General features: G+C 35.5%; 1 protein-coding gene across 7 annotated transcripts in view; it reads left to right on the top strand.

Annotated features, from left to right (window-relative positions):
* The window catches only part of ATP9B (ATPase phospholipid transporting 9B (putative)), a 179,128-nt gene that overhangs the window by 93,208 nt on the left and 65,458 nt on the right, over positions 1–20,462 (top strand). For all 7 annotated transcript variants that reach the window (XM_080581008.1, XM_080581010.1, XM_080581009.1 and 4 more), the window contains 2 exons: positions 7,044–7,119; positions 9,388–9,464. In XM_080581008.1, coding sequence (XP_080437134.1) covers positions 7,044–7,119; positions 9,388–9,464 — 153 coding nt within the window. The remainder of the gene's footprint in view (positions 1–7,043; positions 7,120–9,387; positions 9,465–20,462) is intronic.

Genomic DNA, 20,462 nt, shown 5'->3' with positions numbered 1-20,462 from the left:
GATTTTTCTTTTTTTCTTTCTTTTTTTTTTTTGCCATTATGAAGACAGAGTACTAACGATATAGGAGACAAGCTTAGATAATTTCAAAAAGTGCATGACCATAAAACAAAACAAAAAACAAACTTAGGTGCACAGCTTTAGAATTTTTATGTGGGAGTATCTTCTACCTAAGTATTCCTATGTGAGAAATATATTCACAGTTAACCTGATAGCTGATCGAAGATACCTTCTGCAGTACACCTGCATAACCAAATCAGGAGGAGCTGAAATTCCTCTGTACTCTATTGATGTCTACCAGTTTCACATGAAGTCATTTCTTGTTGTCCTCCATAGATATTGGTGCATCATATATACTGACTGCATGAAAGTGAGTGCGTGTCTTTGCATGGACATGTGGGAAGGATCATGTCAGACCCTTAAACAACAACATATGTTAATTCTCCTCCTTCTCTCCCCTCTTCTGGATTCCCTGTCAAGAAACAATAGATGAACTGTGCTTGAGTTCTCTGAAAATGTGAGAGATCATTTTACTGGTTCTCAGAGCATCTTCTCTGTCTTGGCTGAGCTTATTTTGAAATAGTTGTGCACAGAATAGGGATTTACAGATGTAACTACTAGAGTTTCTCAGTTATCTGATGCTACTTTGTAAACATGATAAATAAGGAAGCTATTTCATTGATTCTGAAAAATTATGAAGGAAACATATGGCTGTAGAAAGAGAATAAGATATAGCCATACTTCTTAATCCAACTTTTCTGTTGGAGCCAAGAGAGTATTCTAGAGTATTGCATCAGTGTGTAGTGGCATGCCCAGTTTTATTTACCTTTTACTTACAGCTTCTGCCCAAAATCATGAAAGTTGTCTTTCTGCAACTTTTGACCTTGGCTGGTTTTCACTTAAGTTTGGGTCCTTCCATCATTCCAATAAGAATCTTTTTGTGTAATTTCTCCTATATTGCAGATCTGCATTGTCACCTCACACTCTTCATTTACTTTGGAAATGTTTATAAATTTTATTTTTTTTATTCCAGGAGAAATGCCAGAGAACTGATTGCTTTGAGTTTTAGTTTATCCACTACAGTAAAATATTTTTTTCCTGTGGTATAGAACTATTTGGTGCCATTTTTCCAATACATCACCTTGTAGCTCAGATGTTAAAAATAAACTAATAAAAAAACTCTCATAGTGTGAACCTGTTGCATGTAGCTCTTGACACTTTAGGGAAAAATACATACAGAGATGTGAGCACAGAGAATTGTGTATTCAATTATGGGCAGAATTTCTGGCCTTGAGCCAATTAAGCAGATGTTTTCTTGGTTATTTATTTTGTATCTACATGTATTTTAGTAGAAAGAATGCAGGTTCATTATTTACTTACTTTTTCTTAGAGAATTACCCCTTTGAAGCAATTGTTGTGTTCCTTTCACGGAATGGAGTGGTATCATGTTTTCCAATTTCTTTTTTCTTGCCTTCCTTATGCAGCTACTGACAGCCTTACAGAGAGTGAGAATAGGGAGTTCATGGGTGTGGAAGCTAATCTGCAAGTACAAGGAATGTAGCACGAATAATAATTAATAACAATAGTAATAATCCCATTAATGAATAACAATTCCAATTAATGTGGGGTTGGGGTGATCAATGCAACTAAACTAATGCCTATTCTTTCACTTTGCTATAAAAGTTGGTGGTGGTTGTCAGTGCTGCATCCTGCCAGCTAGGAATAGGAACAGAAAAAGTCTAATGGAAGTGGTATGCTGGTTCTTTCAAAGATTAGGTTATTTGGTTTTGAAGGCATCTGTCATTCTCAGAAAACATTTGTTACAAGTATCTTACTACAGTAGATAAACTAAAAGACTTTGGAAACCTTTTAGATTGCAACTAGCAATTTGTCATGTCCCTTGGTCAGCTTTGGTCAGCTGGATTGTGAGTTCAGGACTGAGAGTAGGGTTCATTCAGTTTTTATGTCACTGGTCGTCTGTTCCTTTTTCTCTGCATATGCACGAGCTGTAAGAGTAATCTCCTAGGATAGGAACTGTTTACAATTTAAACATCTGTGATCAATACTGTACATAATTTCAAAACCTGAGCTTAAATATAAAGCTTGAATGCAATACCGAACTGCTCTGCTCTGGTTATGAGTTTAATTCAGAATTTAAAGACCTATTAACATACAGCTACCAAATGAAATTCAACCCAGGCAGACCTGAGGTGGAAACTTGATCAGCTGGACAAAGAAATCCCTTTATGTCAAATTTCTGCTACTAGAGAGTGTAATAGTTACAGTTTACCCCTAAACCATACACTCTTCTGCTAGCTGTAGTTGTGTCTGAAAATTTGCAGATGCATTTCTCCTTACCACAGACCTGGTTTTGTTCAGAAATCAGAGCTTTGGTCTCTTCCTTGTTTATGTCCTTACCATCTCCTCCATTCCCAGTCCCCAAAATAGAAATAAAAATAATCTGAAATTGCTGAACTCATAACCCATAGGTATATATTTTTTTATTTCTTTGTTTAAGCAAATGAAAAACAGGGTTAAATCATCCACCCTTTGGGTGTGGAAGGTATGGAATTTGGTAAATTGAATGAACTGCAGAAAGGTGGAGGTGTTGGCATAATGAGGGCATAATGGCTTGAAAGGATTGTAAGGAAATATGCAGAAGTTAGCTTATCTGCCAAACCACTCTGTTGATGGGTATGATGTGAGTAGAAATAGATTTAGCTCTTTGGATGTTACCCTGTTATGAATTACCTAAAGGGAGGTGTTTCACAAATCTTGTAGCAGGTAGACATAGGAGAAGTGGCTTTCTCTTGGCTGTGTTGTCAGCTCTTTGTGATCACTGAAGGGCTTGTGATTGCTTCTTATAATATTGAAGAGCTTCATAACTCATTGTCTTGACATCTACTAACCGAAGGTTATACTTAAGGCAAAATAATAATTTCCTAGCTCAGTATCCTATTCCTCACAGTTGCCAGAAGCAGACTGCTGAAAAAAAGAGAATAAGAAACAAGGTAAAAAGATGGTAATACTTCCTCAGAAGATTTTTTTGTCTTTTAGCAACTCATGACACGGGAACTTCCTGAGTCAGTGTCGGTTTCTCTAAGTAACCCACAATGAATTTCCCTTCTTTAAACTTACCCAGTCCCCCCTTGAATCTGTGTAGCCTTTTAGCGTTGAAACAGTAAGTTCTACAGGTTAATTACATATTTTTATGAAAAGCAATTGTCAGTTTTAATTTTGCTGACTCATTAATGACTTTCTTGTTTTTGAAAGAGACAGCAATATCTATCCTGCCTTGCCCATTTCATAGGTGTTTGTTGTTTCCCTAATTAAAGAGTTCAAATTTACGTAGTCATACCTAGTATGGAAGCTACTTTGACCACATGCTTTGACCTTCTTGTACATTTTCCAGTTCCTTTTATTTTCTGTTTAGAATGAAGGGTGTAGAAGAGGAATTTAGAGCCTACGTACTTAAGACTTTGTACTAGCATGATATTTTTGATTTTATTCTCTTTTTCTATTGTAGTAATTCTAAGCGTTCAGCTTGTTCTTTATTAAGTTAGTATTTTAGTAGATTTGTAACAACCTCAGAATCTGCTTTCTGAGTAGTTACGATTAGCTCAGAGCTCATTACTTTATGAATTCAGGATGTGTTTTTCTTTTGTGTGCATAACTCTACGTTTTGAAGTAGGGAATTTCATCTGTCCACTTCTGTAGGGGGATTGATTTTTTTTCTTGCTCTGTTACCACATAAGTCATTCCTGTTCTGGAGTGATGATGAAACAGCTTGAGTCCTGGTACAGTTTTCTGTGGAACTCCACTGATGGCCTCTCTTCACTGGAGCAGGGTGGGAGGAACAGAAAAAAAAAAACATTTTTTCTCTACCCTGAGTTTTAAATACTTAAACTGCTGTTCTATTTATGCATAAAAATACTTCTTATTTTACCCCATGGTTTTTTAGTGTCCTAGGATGTATTAACCTAAAATCCTACTATTAAATTGTATGTTTTTCTTTAGCTATTTTGTTCTGGTCTGATTTTTTTTCGTATTATCTCAAGTTATGATTATGAAATTATGTGAAGATATAGCAGCAAATGTTTCTTGGAATACTACATTTTTGCTGTATCTCTAATTTTGTATATCCTGTGCTAAAGGATTGTTAAAACAATGCTGTTGAAATTTAAATTTTCTTCATGCTGTAATTCAACATAACATGAAAATGACTACTTCAGTATGATTTAAGTGTTATCAAGTGGCAGATGGGAAATTGTCTCTATGTTTGAGGAGACCTATTTTTGATAGTCCTGCTGTGGACAAGGGGCACAGTCCTGTATAGGACTTCCGAGAGCAAATACAAAAACTATTTCACCTACTGAGACTAAATTCAGTGCAAGCATGTTGTTCATATCTATGTCCTATCACTGTATTTTGATGATTATAAAAGATTAAACCATTCATTTCCATGGGGTAGAAGTGTTTGACTGAAACATGGGGTCTTCAGGGTCAGCTCTGATAAAATGCGTAATCCTTACATGCTTGCTGGTATCTCCTCTGATGAACGCTAGCATGATATGCTCCTTGAGGTACGATAATGACTTCATATAAATAAAAGCATTTTTCTTTCATGCCTGTATATTTGTTTTTACTTAACCTAGGAATTTAATGAGACACTCCACAAATTTCTTGATTAGAATACTTAAGCAGAATTTCCTTTTTTTCTCCAGTTTGTGAAGAAATATAGAAATAAAAATGAAGCAGATGAAACAGTTTGAATTATGCAGAATAGTTTGTAGATTTAAAAATGAATAATCATGGTTATCATGTCTTTTGCTTACTAAAAACAGTCTGTGCATCTCAAGGCAAGCTGTGTGAAATTAAGACTCCTGTTTGTGCTAGTCAAAGTGTCAGCCTCCCACTCTTGCTACAAAAGCCCAGTCATCATTGTGTAGCAGCAGTGCCTTCTGACAATATGAAAGAATTTCAGGAAAGCTTTTCTGTTAGCTTTAGCAATTCCTGAAAAGCCTGTGATAGGAATAAAATAATTCTGTATCCGTTTTCAACTCATACGGCCAGTCCACCTCCTATTGCTAGCCTTGTTGAAACAGATTTTGAAACCTCTAAATGAGTTACATATGTGTACTTAAAATGGCTTATATATTGAAACATATGTATGTTGAAACAACATTCACATGTGTAAATGGCAATCTCTCCACCAACTGCCATGTCCCAAGCAGCTACAGTTAGTATTTTGACTGTAGTAGTGGCATCTCCTGAAACACCAGTATTCTGTGGATAATTTCTAATTAGGTATTTATGTCTATGCACTGCCTAGTTAGGATTTCAGAAGGCCAAAATAATCACAGAATCTGAATAATCCAAGAGCCCTCATCAATCAAAACAGGAATCTGAGCCTTATCAAGTCAGGACAAATTATTAAAGGTACAGTGTATGGATAAACCTTGTCAAAGGCACTTGTCTCAGAAGAAGGTTACCAGGTATTACAAAGATGACTGAATACTACAAATCATAATTTTTTGAGCTAGATCAGAATACTTTTCTTATATTTAATGTTTCAGTGATCAAGACTTCATATGTTACTAATACTACCAATAATTTTAAATATTGCAATAGCTACTGATCCTGTATACACAAAAACATATGTGTTTATTTGGGGATTTTTGTTTTTCACAAACAAAAATTTCTAAGCAGACCACTCTGGGTTTGGTGTTTTTTTCAAAACGGAGGTGAAAATTTGATACAGGTTTTGATTATTGACCTTATGTAGAACTTGCTGTGTACTTTGGTAGTCAGTGGTCCCCCATTTCCTGCAAAATATTTAGCACAATCTGTAACTTGATCAAATGCACTTGATTATCCTACCTCCTAAAGTTTTCTTTATTTGTAAACAGTACATTGCACAGCTGCTGGTGTATGAATCGAATCTGTACATGCTCCTAATTGATTATGAGAGATTAAATCTGTTTACAGTTTGTGGACTGAGGGGGACAGAGGTGCAGGGGCGAGGAGAGTTCAGGGAATCATGGAAGCAGTTTCCTATTTGGTGGTATTTTCCTATCGGACATGTATTTTGTAAGCATTCAGTAAGACAATGCAAGTGCGTATTTACATTTAAAAGTAAAGTACTCTTCCCTGAAGTTGCTATCATGTCACTAGGCTTGCAAAATGATGACGACCTAATGTATAGTATGAATTTTAAATGAACAAGATATTGTAGAGAACAAGTTATTAATTTTTGGTACTTAATGTTCTTAACACAGTTTAACTGCTAGACATGGCAAATGGTTCCTCAGTTTGATAAAAACGAGGAAAAGAATATGTTCCTTTTAAAAAACACTATTGACTTTATTTGCTCTCTGAATATAAATGGATTTAAGTAATAGGAACGTCAGTCATTATTTCACATATGAGTTTTATAGAATCTAGACAATCATAGAATCATAGAATGTTTTGGGTTGGAAGGGACCTTAAAGATCTCTAATTCTAACCCCCCTGCCATAGGCAGGGACACCCTGTGCTAGACCAGGTTGCTCAAAGCCCCGTCCAACCTGAACTCCTCAAGGGATGGGGCATCCAGAAGTTCTCTCTGCAACCTGCCCCAGTGCCTCACCACCCTCAGAGTGAAGAATTTCTTCCTAATATCTAATGTAAATCTACCTTTTTTTACTTTGAAACCATTACTCCTTGTCCTATCACTGCACTCCCTGACAAAGAGTCCCTCTCCTGCTTTCCTGTAGTCCCTCTTTAGGTACTGGAAGGCCACTATAAGAGCTCCCTGGAGCCTTCTCTTCTGTAGGCTGAACATTCCCAGCTCTCTTAGCCTGTCTTCATAGGAGAGGAGCTCCAGCCCTTTGATCATCTTCATAACCCTGCTCTGGACTCTAATGTATATGCAGTGAATACTACTATATGGTGACTTGATACAAGGATACAGACATCCTGTGCAAATTATTCATAGATGATTTGGTGTAGTTTTCAACTATGAGTGTTTGTAATGTTGATTTACTAGCTCTTCTTATTTTTAACAGGAAGACAGTGATCCAGCAGTTCACGAAAGCCTTAGTATAGAAAATACGTTATGGGCGAGCACTGTTGTTGCTTCAGGTAAGTGCAATATTAAATCTGATAATATATCTAAAAGGTCGTCTGTGGAACTGTATTCTTATTTTACAATGTGTAATATTAATGGCTTTTGAAAATCTTTGTCTCTTTCAGGCTATTAATCTCTTGTTCCCCTCTTGTCTGCCTTCCCATTGGTTTCCTCATGCTACTGACATTTTCATATCTTTTTAATCCTCCTTAATAAGTTTTTATACTCAAATTTTGCAGTGTCAGTAGTGTTGTCGTTTGTATCCCACTAAAGCTATTGACCTTTTTTCCTTTAATTAAAACTTCAGGTTATAAAGTGTTCTGTTCAGCTTACTGTGGATAGGGTCTTGCTGAAAAGCAGGCATGCTTTTGCATGTGTTAAGAGATTTTCTTTTATGTGTACTCCACGATGAGGCTAAAGCTTGCTTAAAATCTTTTGTCAGGCAAATATTAACGAGAAAGTATTAATCAGTTACAAAGTTACATAATTTTAAAACAATGTAGTCTAAATATTAGTAATGTTTCATATGTCTCTCAACTATTATAAGGAATTCATATTAGCTAGATGCTGCATTCAGGCCCTAAGCCATTGTAGCACTTTTTAAACAGGAGAAAATGGATTTCTTTAATTTTTGCTGAGTGTAATAAGACAGAAGGACCGTAGGAAGGAAGAAAGGGCTATGGTTATTCTTATGCACAAAGACTGAAAATAAGGAATTTGGGAAAAGGAACTAGGATTTAAGATCAAGAATTGAAACAGTGGAAAACATCTTTCAGGAAGGGTATTGAGGGGAAGGAAGGAAGTAAAGAGGAGAGGGGGAAAAAAAAGGGGGTGTCCACCTAACTTGCAAGGAAAAGCCTTCATAGTAAGATCTAACTTTACGTTGTTGAGGAAAATACTAAATTAGGAACGTGCTGGAGGGTTTTGGGGAAGAGATCAAGTTTTAAGGAGGTGGCAAAGCAGTCTGGGACTGAGCACTCCTTTCCTGAGTCTGTACAGATAGTCATACTCTTTGATGCTCAGTGTTGTTTGGTTCAGGGAAACTGAACCAAACAACAGTTGGCACAGGGAAACTATTCTCTCTGAAACTGTTCTATCAAATGGATGATATCTGCAATTGTCTTCAGTTAGGTTATTAACATGGGTAAAAAAGGTGCTGCTCATGAATTATAAATTTTAATACTCAATTGCTGTGACTTTTCAGCCAGAAAGAGCTCAGAAATTATGGCTTTTTTATTATTATTATTATTTTTTTCACCCAAAATCAGGGGATATGGGGGTTATCGAGACATGTTTCCAATATATAGATTTGAATGTGGAACTATCAGCAAAGGCAGACTATCTTTGGGGAAAATATTGTGTCAAGGGAAGCCTTAAGGAAAAGCTTTAGTATTGAGAGGAAAATAGTAGAAAAAATGTAGTGGTCCAGAAAGGTGTAATCTACAACCACTGATTTTTTATTTTTTTTTGTATGTGGATTCAGAGTTTCACTGGCATTCTTATTTTTTGATAAATGAAACTTCCTTTCTTTAACTCCAGTCTTGGGTTTCTTGTGTTGTTTTTTTTTGTTTGTTTGTTTGTTTTGTGTGTGTGTGTGTATGTTAGAGTCTTCTGAGTAGGGTGTTTCTGGCAAGTTATGTCAGTTATTTCCTTATAGCATTAAGATGACAAAAATGACCAATTATTGATTGTACTAACATAAAACCATTTCAGATCACTTGAAAAAAGAATTAAAATAAAGTTTTTGGTTGTGCTAGAAAGTGAGATACATAGTAGTAAAAATCTAAGTAGTAGTAAAAATCTGAATTATTATTTAAAAGAGATGTATTTAGTGTTGCTGACAGCCAGTTTTCCTATACCTTCCAGTAATAATCAACTAAAAGATCATCAGAACTGGAGAATTATTTTTATATGTTACTGAAAAGGAGAATACTTTTATATGGAATTCTATCAAAGTAATAAATGGGGTGAAGTACATGTTACGTTGTGATAGGTGACAGAGCTGGCAGGCAATTTGTATATGATGTATTCAGCACTGTTGTACTATTTTTTTTATTTCATGTGAAGGGCAGTTATTTAATCTGTGTTAACTTCTGGAAAAATCTGAGACAACTTTCAGTTCAAATGCAAGTCTTTAACCAGCTACTTTTAAATTATTGTTTCCATTGAAAAGAAGGAGATCTTGTAGTCATTTTTATGGATGTTATTAAAGAAGTTATAAATGACCTTTATAACCGTTTTTTCATAACTACTTGACACCTCTGTTTTACTTTGTTTTTTAGGAACTGTAATTGGTGTTGTCATCTACACGGGGAAGGAAACTCGAAGTGTAATGAATACATCCAATCCAAAAAACAAGGTCAGTTAGCCTTTCTGTGTGATTTCCTACTTTATTTTCATAAAACTTGTAGATGTACCTAAAACAAAAGACTTGCAAGTTCTAATATTTGTGTGTGCTGAATTGACTTGCACTTGGTATAAGAAGTGAATTCTGCCTCATTCTCATTTCAGAAGTAAAATTATTCTTCCTTTAACTAGGTCTGTTACAGGTACTAATGAAAACGTTTTTCTTCAAAGTGTAAATGTACATCCTTAAACTTCTATATTTCTGCCTCACAGCTAATTATTAACTCTCTATTCACTTCCCCCAAACTTTTTTACTGTAAAATATTTGGCCAAAATTAATTAGTATTTTAAAGAACGTTTGTAACAGACTACTAAAGTTTATGCTGACTCCCAGAGGAGGTAGAGTGAGATAACTGAGGTTTCAGTCAGTACCCAGAATGCTTTTCCAGGGGGTTTGGTAAGTAATGAAAAAATCTTCAAGAGATTTGTCTTTTGGAAAAATAACAGAAGTTTGACTCGTTCCCTTTGTACAAGGTTCTTTCAGTTCAAAGCAATGGAAATAACTCTCCATTTCATCAGCAATGTTTCTAATATGAGTCAGGATAGGGAAGCTCCTCAGTTATAAAGTTGAGTTGTAGGCTGTATCTTTCAACCTAGACTTGTATTTAGTAAGAAGGTACTTAATTATATTAAGGGAAAAATCCTTGCAATAGGCTAAAAAAAAAAATCAGTTGTGACAGGTTGCCATTTTCACACCATTCATAGTAAGTTACACTGAGTAGGAGCATCAAGAATGAAATGATAATACAAATTGCTTGAAGCAGTTATTGCAGATCCTGAGTGTATTGATTTGTGTTTCTAATAGAGAGACTTCAAAATATCTCATTGACAGACACAGTTGATGCATACCATTATGTTTATTAAAGTGGCCTTCTATTATTTAGGTATTTGTAATATACATTTTAAAATATTAGAGTAAAATGGAAGCACAATGTTTATGGTTCATAATTACTTTTCTATCTGATACAAAGAGGATCCCTTTAGTAACAGAATCTTTCCTTAAGAATTCTGAACATCTTTAGACTAATAAATAATACAGTTGTTTAAAATGAAATTATTTAATATAGTAAATTGATAGGGCAGTATGTATAAATGTAACATGGTGTAGTCAAATTCAAAAGATTATGGAGGTGTACTCAATGTAAATGCTTGCTACAATTTTTTATATTAATATTTCAAACTGAAAAGTATGATAAAGGGTACCAATATTTACCAATATTTTCAAAATTGCTCTTAGTATTAAAATAGTTGTTCTAAGTTTTCATGTGCAAAACATTAAGTAGCAGATAAACTTGCAATAAAGAGCTCCAATAGCATATTGACAAAGTGCAGCATGGTCTTGATCATTATGACGATACCTGTACCACCTTTGCTTTCATAATACCTTAATATTACAGTTGCTAATAATTTTAAGCTGTTCTTTTATCTTCAGTGGGAATGTAAATAAAATTTAAATTAACATGAAGCACTAAAGAAGCAAAATGTTCTTTGTGTACATGTACACACACACACACAAATTCCAATAATATCATCTGGCATATATTGTAGTATCAGTTTGAGAACAATTAGAAATTATGCTATTAAATAGCATTTTGTCTGCCACTGATGAGACAGGTGATATAACTTGTATAACTAAACTCTACTTGTTCGTTTTCCAAAGGACTTTTGAGGAATCACTGTAATATTAAAATGTGCAATATTCCAAATATATATTAATTTGTTTCTCAGAGATTATCAGTTCTTTGTACCATATTTAGCCGCTAGGTATCTACTAAACATGAGGAATTATGTTTAGTATAGTACATGTAAAATGGCCTGCTTTAAATTTTTGTCTTGTTAGTTGTTCTATTGAATATTCCAAAATTTCTGAAATTTGCTTTATAGTGAACAGGTGAAGACTTTCTCTAGAGCCTGTTTTCTACATCAGTTGCATCCATTATGTGTCAACTGTCTTTCACATTACTTTGTAAATGTGTAAATTAATCTTTTATGCACCAATTGCTCAACAATGATATTGGTGAGGATTTTTTTCCCTCTGTGAACAGAATATCCTTATTTAAAGCAGTAGTCTACAAGTGTGAGTAGTAACAAAGGATTTGGGAACTGAAAACAGTAGAACACTTTCTGCCATCACAAATGAGTAACTGATAAAAAATGTATGTCATTATAAAGAATAATTACCAACATTTTATAACATGCATTTTTAATTCTACCTTTCTATGGAGTTAACATTCTGTTGTGTCTACATCTTGTACCACGGGGTGAGATCAGTTTGCATACTTCTGTAACATATGACACTGCCTATAGGTAGTATTCTGTCCTTGTTAGCCTTGCAGCAGGTAGCAGTACAAGGAGAAAAGTAGAAGTCAGCTCTCTCTTTCTCTGTGTATTCGGGAACGGGACTCTGTTTTCTCAATCCTGATGATAACATTTGTCTGGTGGATTAGGTATGTAGGATTCAGAGCCAGGAGGAGGGCAAAAGGAGTCTAAAACAATCTTTGAGATTAGAAGGGTTAATAGAGTTGAGAGATTAGAGGTGCATACATTTAAAAATAAATAGATAAATAATCTGCACCTAATTGTTCCTGAAACAAAATTGAAATTAATTGGTAATTGTGGTATTACTGCTAAGTCCAGAGGAAATAAGTCTGCATTTTCTTCTTTAAAGAATAATTGTTCCAAATACTGCTTTGGAACTCTTTTTAAATGGCAGGCTATCTCTTTGTTGCTCTTCGGAAAAAAATGAAAATAATACTCTAGAGATTTTGTTGTAAAATGTGTTATGTTCTTGTTCAGAACATAGCTTTGGGAGGAAGCAAACACTGAGATCAAGGTTTCTGCATTTACATTGCCAAATTGGAATTTCTGTGGCAAGATACCCACAGACAGGGCTCTTTCATTATTCCTATCTTCATTGAAATATTATTTGTAAGATAGCTCCTTCAGTTGTATTTCTTACTGGAGTATAACAATACTGTTGTACTTTGTACTATGAGCTGGGTTTTTCTAATGGCAATTTTTTCATTTTCTTCCTTAAGGATAGAAGCCAATATTAAAATTTAGAGATGCAGACCTGCTCTATAAACACTGAGTAGAAGACTGAAATAAGTTTAAGCAAACTTACATGTCATAAACTGTGAAATACATGGACCTGTTCATGCATGTGTTTTATCTTTATGTTAAAGTTAGAAGGATTTATTGTGTTTGTTGAAGTATTTAGTCATTCAAGCAACAATTTTCTTAACTTAAAGTCAACATTTTGTTGTTTTATTACAATTATAAAAATAGTTTCATTGCCTAAGGATGCAGACATGGTCTGAAAAACAAAGATAGAAGAGAATTTTCATAATGGATCAGTTTAATATGGTTTTAATTCCAAACAATATAAAGAAAAATGATTTCTGGCAAGGCTTAATTTCAGTCTAAAATGATAAATGTTTTGTGCTTTAGATAAATGTAGAAATGGTAACATCAACATTATTATAGTGTAATGGCTATATGCATTCTACCTCATTGGCAGTCACATCAGCTTACTAAGGAATGCAGTTCCAGCCTGTTTAAAAAGAAAAAAAAAAAAAAGAAAGAAAGAAAAGCAAACAAACAACGGAATTGTGCTCTTCACAATGCCATAATCAGTAATCAATCCAATTTGGGTAGATATTCTTAAACCTTGTCTTTCTGGATGAAGTTGGACTTGTCAGTGATAAAGGTCATTTATAGGTGTTAATTAACCCAGAGAGAAATTAGCAAATTTGAGGTTGTTTATTTATTTAGTCTGGCAATTTTGCACTGTTCTCTCATTCTTACCTATTTAAAGGGTGGAATAGTTTTTGCTATCTAAATTTAAAATTGCTCTTTCAGTTTTGGTCTTCATAGAAAGCAAGATTGTTAGCACATTCCCTCTGCAAAGTTGACCTTTTCATTAGTGGAAACAGATTTTGGGGGTAAAGTTAAGAAAAAAAACAAACACAGTGTATTTGGAGGAAGAAGAAATGAATTTGAAAAGACATATTTTGTGTACTAAGATTGAAATACTAAAATGACTTGGTCTATGTAATACAATTTTAGATTTAGATTTTGGATTTTTAGAATGTACACTGGGATGCATCAAAATAAGTAGAAATTATGTTAAACAGAGTTACCGAGTAATAAGCAGTGTCTCTAAAGGAGATATAGCAAGTAATCTGACTACTGTGCTACTACAAAATAGCTTTTATATTGCTAATCCTCAGTGCATTCAAAACACTTTTTTTTTCCTTTGCCTTATATTATGGAAACCTACATTTGCTGTTTTGTCTTAACATCAGCCACAAAACTTAGTAGTAACTTGCAATGTTCTTTAAATAGTCATATTGTTTGTTTGTTTGTTTTAACCTAATTGTTAGCTAGCCTGAAGGCTAAAACCTGCATGTCTTGTGACTGTTTTTAATACAAATCAAAAATCTGAGAACTCGTGTTTTTCCCTTTTGTGTTTTGTTGTTGTTGTTGCCTTTGTTGTGTGTTTTTTTAAGTCTCACCAGTGTGAGTGAAGAAAGTGCCCCATGAAGTCCCCTGACAGATAATACAAACAAGAGTTTGCTGTTACCTAGGGAGCTTCAGAAGAGCCACAGAAACAGTGACTTTATTCTGCTGCTCCACTGTTGTATAAGGGCCCGGTAAATTTGTTTGCATGTTTTAATTATTAAATTGGGAATTTAATGTTGTTCATAGTCTTGGTTTGGTTGTGTACATGTAGATACAAACATAAAAGCAGAAACTTCTTTAAAAAGTGTTGTGTGTCTCTTAGTGACAAGTTTCAAGGATTTATAAGGGAAAAAAAAGGGCTCATGTAGTACTTTTTTATTGCAGTATGGGCTGCTGTACTTAATCCTCCTAAAAGTCTTCTTTGTATGGGATAAAATTGAGAAAGCTGTCCCCTACAAGTAGTAAGTAGTCCCCAAATTGAGTTTGTGCCCCCTCTGCCCAGAGCTTTAGTCTGAGAAAGTACTTGAGCACCAGATTCCTGATAAGTATAAGAATACCCCTTTTGCAGTAAGGGAGAATTGCTGGGATTCGACCATGAAGGAAATGCATGAAATATAATATTAGTGCTTTTCTCTCTCTGTGCTCTCATCTGAGCAAAGGAAAGGGATAAAGCAAAAGATAAGAGGTAGAGGAGGGGGAAACTTCATGTGTAACAGCGTAGTGACAACTGAACAGCTCACCCACCCCTGAAGGCTAAAGTGTCTAGGTGAGGTAGATGGAACAGTGTTAGATGAGGAGGAGGACAAAAGGCGTCTTTTCTAAAAAGATTGGAAAGGAATGGCTGAACAGCAGAGCAGCCACCCTTGTTATTCCCAAATGTGGATTAAAACATAGCATGTTCTAAGCATGTTAATGCTTGGAAACTGTCAGCAATGTTTCTAAACCAGGAGCAAAATTTCCGTGACCTTCACTCTCAGCCAGAAATAATGTATCTTACTACTTTAATTGCCAGTAACTCCATTACCTGAAATAACAAAGGTGTGGAACCAGGGATTTCGATCATCAGATGACTAGTATGAAAAAAGTATAGCTCCACGTTGTGGAAATGAAGTTTTCATTTATATATAGACAGCTGGAAGAATGCTGCATTTATATTAAAAAACACAAATTAATTAAAAAAACATTAACACTATATTAAAACATTATGAAAAATTGTAAGAGTGGAGAGCAAAGACTTGGTGAAGACTGAAAGTCTTGATTAGAGCCTTTGAGTACATGGGTGGTCAGAATTCACTTAATGCAAACTAGCATGTCGCGGGTTTTTTACACTACAATAGAACAGTTCAGTTGGAAGGGACCTACAAAGGCCATTGAGTCCAACTGCCTGACCATTTCAGGGATAACCAAAAGTTAAAGCATATTAATGAGAGCATTGTCCAAATGCCCTCTGAACAATGACAGGCATGGGACATCAACCACCTCTTTAGGAAGCTTGTTCCCATATTTCACCACCCTCATGGTAAAGAAATTTTTCATAATGTCCAGTCTATACCTCACCAGGTGCATTTTTGTGCTGTTTGCAGATGTTGGTTACCAGGGAGAACAGATCAGCACCTCCCTTTCCATTTCCCTTCCTCAGGGAGTTGTAGAGAGCAGTGAGGTCACCTCTTAACGTCCTTTTCTCCAAACTAGACAACCCAAGTGTCCTCAGCCTCTCCTCATAGGACATACCTTCCAGCCCTTTTACCAGCTTTGTAAAAGTATCCTCTGGATACTTACAAGTATCTTAAGATCCTTTTTATATTGTGGAGATCTTGGCTGCCAGGGCATGCTATTGACACATATTGAGCCTACTGTAAAACAGCACCCCTAGATCCCTTACTACAGGGCTGCTCTCTGATCACTTGCCTCCCAGTGTGTACTTGTGACCTGCATTACGCTGTCCCTTGTACAGAATCTGGCATTTAGCTTCGTGCCACTGATGATTGTCCGGATTATCCTTCTGCAAGGCCTCTCATTCCTCCAGGGAATCAACAGCACCTTCCAGTTTAGTATTGTCAATAGACTTGCTAAGGATGTGTTCAACTGCTGCATCCAGATCATTGATAAAAATGATGAACAGAACCGACGCTAGAACTAAGAACTTGGGAACACCACTAGTGACCAGCCGCCATCCAGATGTAGCCCCATTCACTATGATTATTTGAGCTCTACCATTCATCCAGTTCATCACACGGCGTAGAATGTACCTGCTCAACTCACAGTTACACAATTTGTCCAGAAGGATGCTGTGAGGGATTGTATCAAAAGCCTTACTAACATCCAGGAAGATTACATCTACCACCTACCTTCCTTTCATCCACTAACGAGGTAACTTTATTGTAGAAGTTTATAAAATTACTAAGGCAGGACTTTTGCTTGATGAACCTGTGTTGACTGTTCCTGATAATTTCTTTGTTCTTTAAATTCCTTTCAGTAGCACTCAGGATAATAGTCTCCATAACTTCCAGGTACTGAGGTTAGACTAACAGGTCTGTAGTTTCCTGGGTTGTCTTTCATGCCCTTCTTGTAGATAGCTATAATGTTGGCTAACTTCCAGTCAGGGGGACTTCTCCAGCTTCCCAAGACATGGGGTAAAATGTTTAGAAAGCTCCAGCTATAACATCTGCTTATTCCTTAGCTGTGTATTTTTTATAGTCTTCTCCTTTACGTTCCGTAAGTAATAAAAGGGTAATAATACAAACAGGAAACCAAGGCACGCAAGATCAGAGGAAAAAAAAATAAGTAAATGACTGTGTTTGAGGTATTGGACTTCACTTTTCACACAACTTAGTATAAGTTATGTCTGAAATCCATAGTCAATAGTTATAGTTGGATGCATGCATGGGACGATGCCTGTAGCCTTGGGGCAAACCTGGTCCTAAGGTGTACTCTTTGGCACACAGAAAATAATTTCATAATCACTTGCCTATCTACTTTGCTGTTGTATCACTGGGACAGAGAATAAGTTGTTGTTCCATGTTGTGACCTGGTATCAGTTCACAAGTTAAAGTCCCAGAATAACTTGTGCCCTAACTTCCAATTTGTTCTGAAAGCAACAATTAAACGTTGTGCAATTGGCGTGCTAAGTCACGTGATAGATCTTTTCTGGCTACCTATAATTTTGTAGCGAAGCACATAGCGTGGTGCAGTGCATTGCTTTACAGCCTCAGAGTCAGTCAACCTAGCTGCTGCTGAAGTACTGAAATGAACAGTTGTCTTTTATACTGTCAGTGGTACTGTGCTGCTTGGAACATGGATGTTGAATCAACACTTCTCCATCACTTTCTGTTTACAATCCTACTGCAAGGCAAATTATGTGCAACAATATACAACTTAATTCTAAACAAAATAATTGTTATAGAACTGTGGAACGCTCTAATGGCAATTGAACATCTCTGATCATTGATACTATCACTGAATGATACAATGTTGCTCTTAGCTAGTGAAAATTCCAGCAATCCAGCTATTGTTTTTCTCTATATATTAAGCAATGCAGCTACTATTCTTCAAAAAGTTACAGGGTGAAAAGTAATGGGCTCGAGCTCAGAAGAAGAATGCATCCCATGTTAGCTTTCATTAGTTTTGATCCCGTAGAAGATACGAACTTCTAAAACTGTGCAGTTACTAGTATCCAGCTTTGAAAGCTGCTTGGAATGGAATCTTGTTTCAACTGTGTGTATGTACGTGTGTATATATATATACACATATATACATTTAACTTTCCTGAGATTACCTGGGTAGCTAGGTATCTTCGTTTACAAAATAATAATGGGAGGAGAGAAAGGGAACAAGCAAGAGCATGGCTTTTTGATAGTTAGAATTCTAACATCACTGTAGGTAAATTTCTGGGTTTACTGTGTATTTTAGTGTTACTGACAAACTCATACATTGATTTCACTAAGCCTAAGACTTTATTCCTGGCTGTAAAATTCCTACAACGTTAAATTCATGAGGATACAGGAAGATAAAAAATACATGTTCCAGAATGGAAAGGACTAGCCATAAGCCATACCTGACTTGGAATCCTATATTTTCGTTGTTTTCACCAAGAATTTTACTTGATGATGTTCTGAGATATTGCACTTCCCATGTTGGAGACTCTTATTTAAAATTGCATTTTGTTCTGTTATAGTGAGTAAGTGAAAATTCAGCTCAGTGTTACTTCATGACAGTGTTGAAGGATCAGCTGTGGAGTAACACCATTTCTGCAGCAGTTTGTACAACAGATTACTCTCACAAAACAGTCTAAGCAACTAATTTTAAAAGTAGATCAAGTTATGAAATAGCAATAACTTGTTGCTTGTTCACCAGAAATAGTGTATTTTACCTGTAGCAAATCAGGCTAAAACTGATATTTTTTGGTAAAATATATAAACCATTTGAAATTTTATCATTCTACAGAAGATAATGTGAAAAGGAGGTTTGCTGTTCAGTTGTCCCAGTGAGCTGCTAAGAGGCAGTCCATGGCCATTTCCTCTCAGCTGCTGTCTCCACTGCTGCTAATCAGTTGCTGGAGTTTGCTTTTTTCACTTGTGTTGATCCGTACAGTTTTGTTGCCTTTCAGAGTTAATCAGGCCATTGGCAAAAAGCAGCTGCTCTGAGATGGAGAGGGTAGGGGCAAATGGGCTCCAGCTCTCAGATGATACTCATCTGACCACTTAGAGCTGCACCACCTTCATAATGTATCACAGTATCTGTGAGGCTTTGCTGGCAGCAGTGCAAGCCAAAACAGTAACCAAAATACTGGAATCATGGAAATACACCAGAATCATGGAAATACACTATTTACATGTTTTTCTCCATTAGGGTTATGTTCTTTTTTTTTTTTTTCCATAACAGCAGTGTAGCACAGTTGTCACTGATTTTATGTGTACATTTCTTCTTACTGAGTGAATTTTGTTGGAAATGGAAACCTTTAATTGTGGAATTGTTCCGCGTGATTTCCTTAGTAAAGATGCGGATTCAGATTTTACAGCTTACAGAATTTACTGTTCTAAAGTATAGAGACTGAAACAGGCTGTGTAGAAAGTCAGGTGTGCCTAATATATTTACTTAATAATTTTAACAGTTAATAGAAAAGAAACTTATATCATTTTTATTTTTCATACATTTCCATAACTTGACTAATTCTTTTCGTGTTTTCTGAATTCTCTCTTTTTTTGTGTGTATGCTGGAAAGGAATTCTAAGAGGAAGAACAGAGATTGACTTTTGTGTATGTTCAAAGTATATTGGTTGTGTTGTTGGGATCTCTTTACCTAGAGAAACATTGTTTTCATATATGGACCTTTTTAATCAGTGCGATTAGTATCTGATGCTATTTTCTAAGTATCGGAGGCTCAGTAACCATTGTGAGTCACATGACCTGAATCTTAGTCTACAGGGATGAAAATCTAGAGGGAAAGGGAAATAAAAGTTCTATACATATCGGGACGTAGTATTTGTTTTCATATAGGCTGAACATAGTAACCATAACTAAGATAGTTTGCTTAGTTCTGACTGTACCCTTGAAGTAACAAGTTTGTCATTCTTAACAAGTTTGATCTTTTCCCTTCTTTTTTGCCTCAGTTCAGAGTATAAGCCAGTGGATAGATTTAGCATTAAAATCAACATTCAAGCTTTTACTGGATGAAAATATTGTTTTAGATTGTGGAGTAGTTTGCAAAGATTGGACTGCTCTTCATATTCGTAAAGATAATTCCCTTCCAACCATATCTTTCTGGAATGTATCCCAAAACACTGTTTATACAAAACAGCATTCAGTTTCATTTCTTTTATGATCTGAAGACTTTGTGGAATCTTTTCTTAATCTCATAGTCTCCAAGGAATCTACTCAAATATTTTTTTTTATAAAAACAAAGAAGGATGACATGCAACTCAACTGAAAATAAAATTCTTGCTGCATTAGGGTTTGAGGGATAAGCTTTTTTCCTTTTTCCTAGCACATAGACCACTTTTTTTTTTTCTAGTTTAAGTTTGAAAGTGGTTAGGCAGTTAATTCCTTTTTTTTTTTTGAAGTAACTATTGACATTTTTTTGAATCACTGTGTTTTGATTGCCTGCTATATACCTGCTCCCTTATTCTTAGTGTGACATTCCCAATACCAGTCCTCTGTTTCATGTTGCATATCACTTTCTTCTGACAGTACCTTCCTCCTTGGCTTGTTCTTCTTTCCCCATCCTATTTGTCTTGTCTATAGCATTTCTACTAGTTCCACCTACCCATTTCTTTCCTCATCTCCCCACAATTTTTGGCTCACCCTTGTTTCTCTGACTATGCAGTACCTTTGTGAAGAAAATTTAATTCTTTGATACTGCTGAAATTATCAAAGAATAGTCTTCATCTGTCACAGTTAGTTGATCTTGAAAATACTGTCTTGGTTAATTTTCATCCATTGTGCAACCATGCTGTGAAGGTCATGATGCTGGTTCACATCTTCAGTTTTGT

The sequence above is a fragment of the Anser brachyrhynchus genome (genome assembly GCF_964034855.1).
Source record: "Anser brachyrhynchus genome assembly, chromosome: 2".
In the NCBI taxonomy this organism is placed as follows: domain Eukaryota; kingdom Metazoa; phylum Chordata; class Aves; order Anseriformes; family Anatidae; genus Anser; species Anser brachyrhynchus.
The sequence above is the reverse complement of the archived record's forward strand: the minus strand, read 5'-3'. Positions and strand labels throughout refer to the sequence as shown.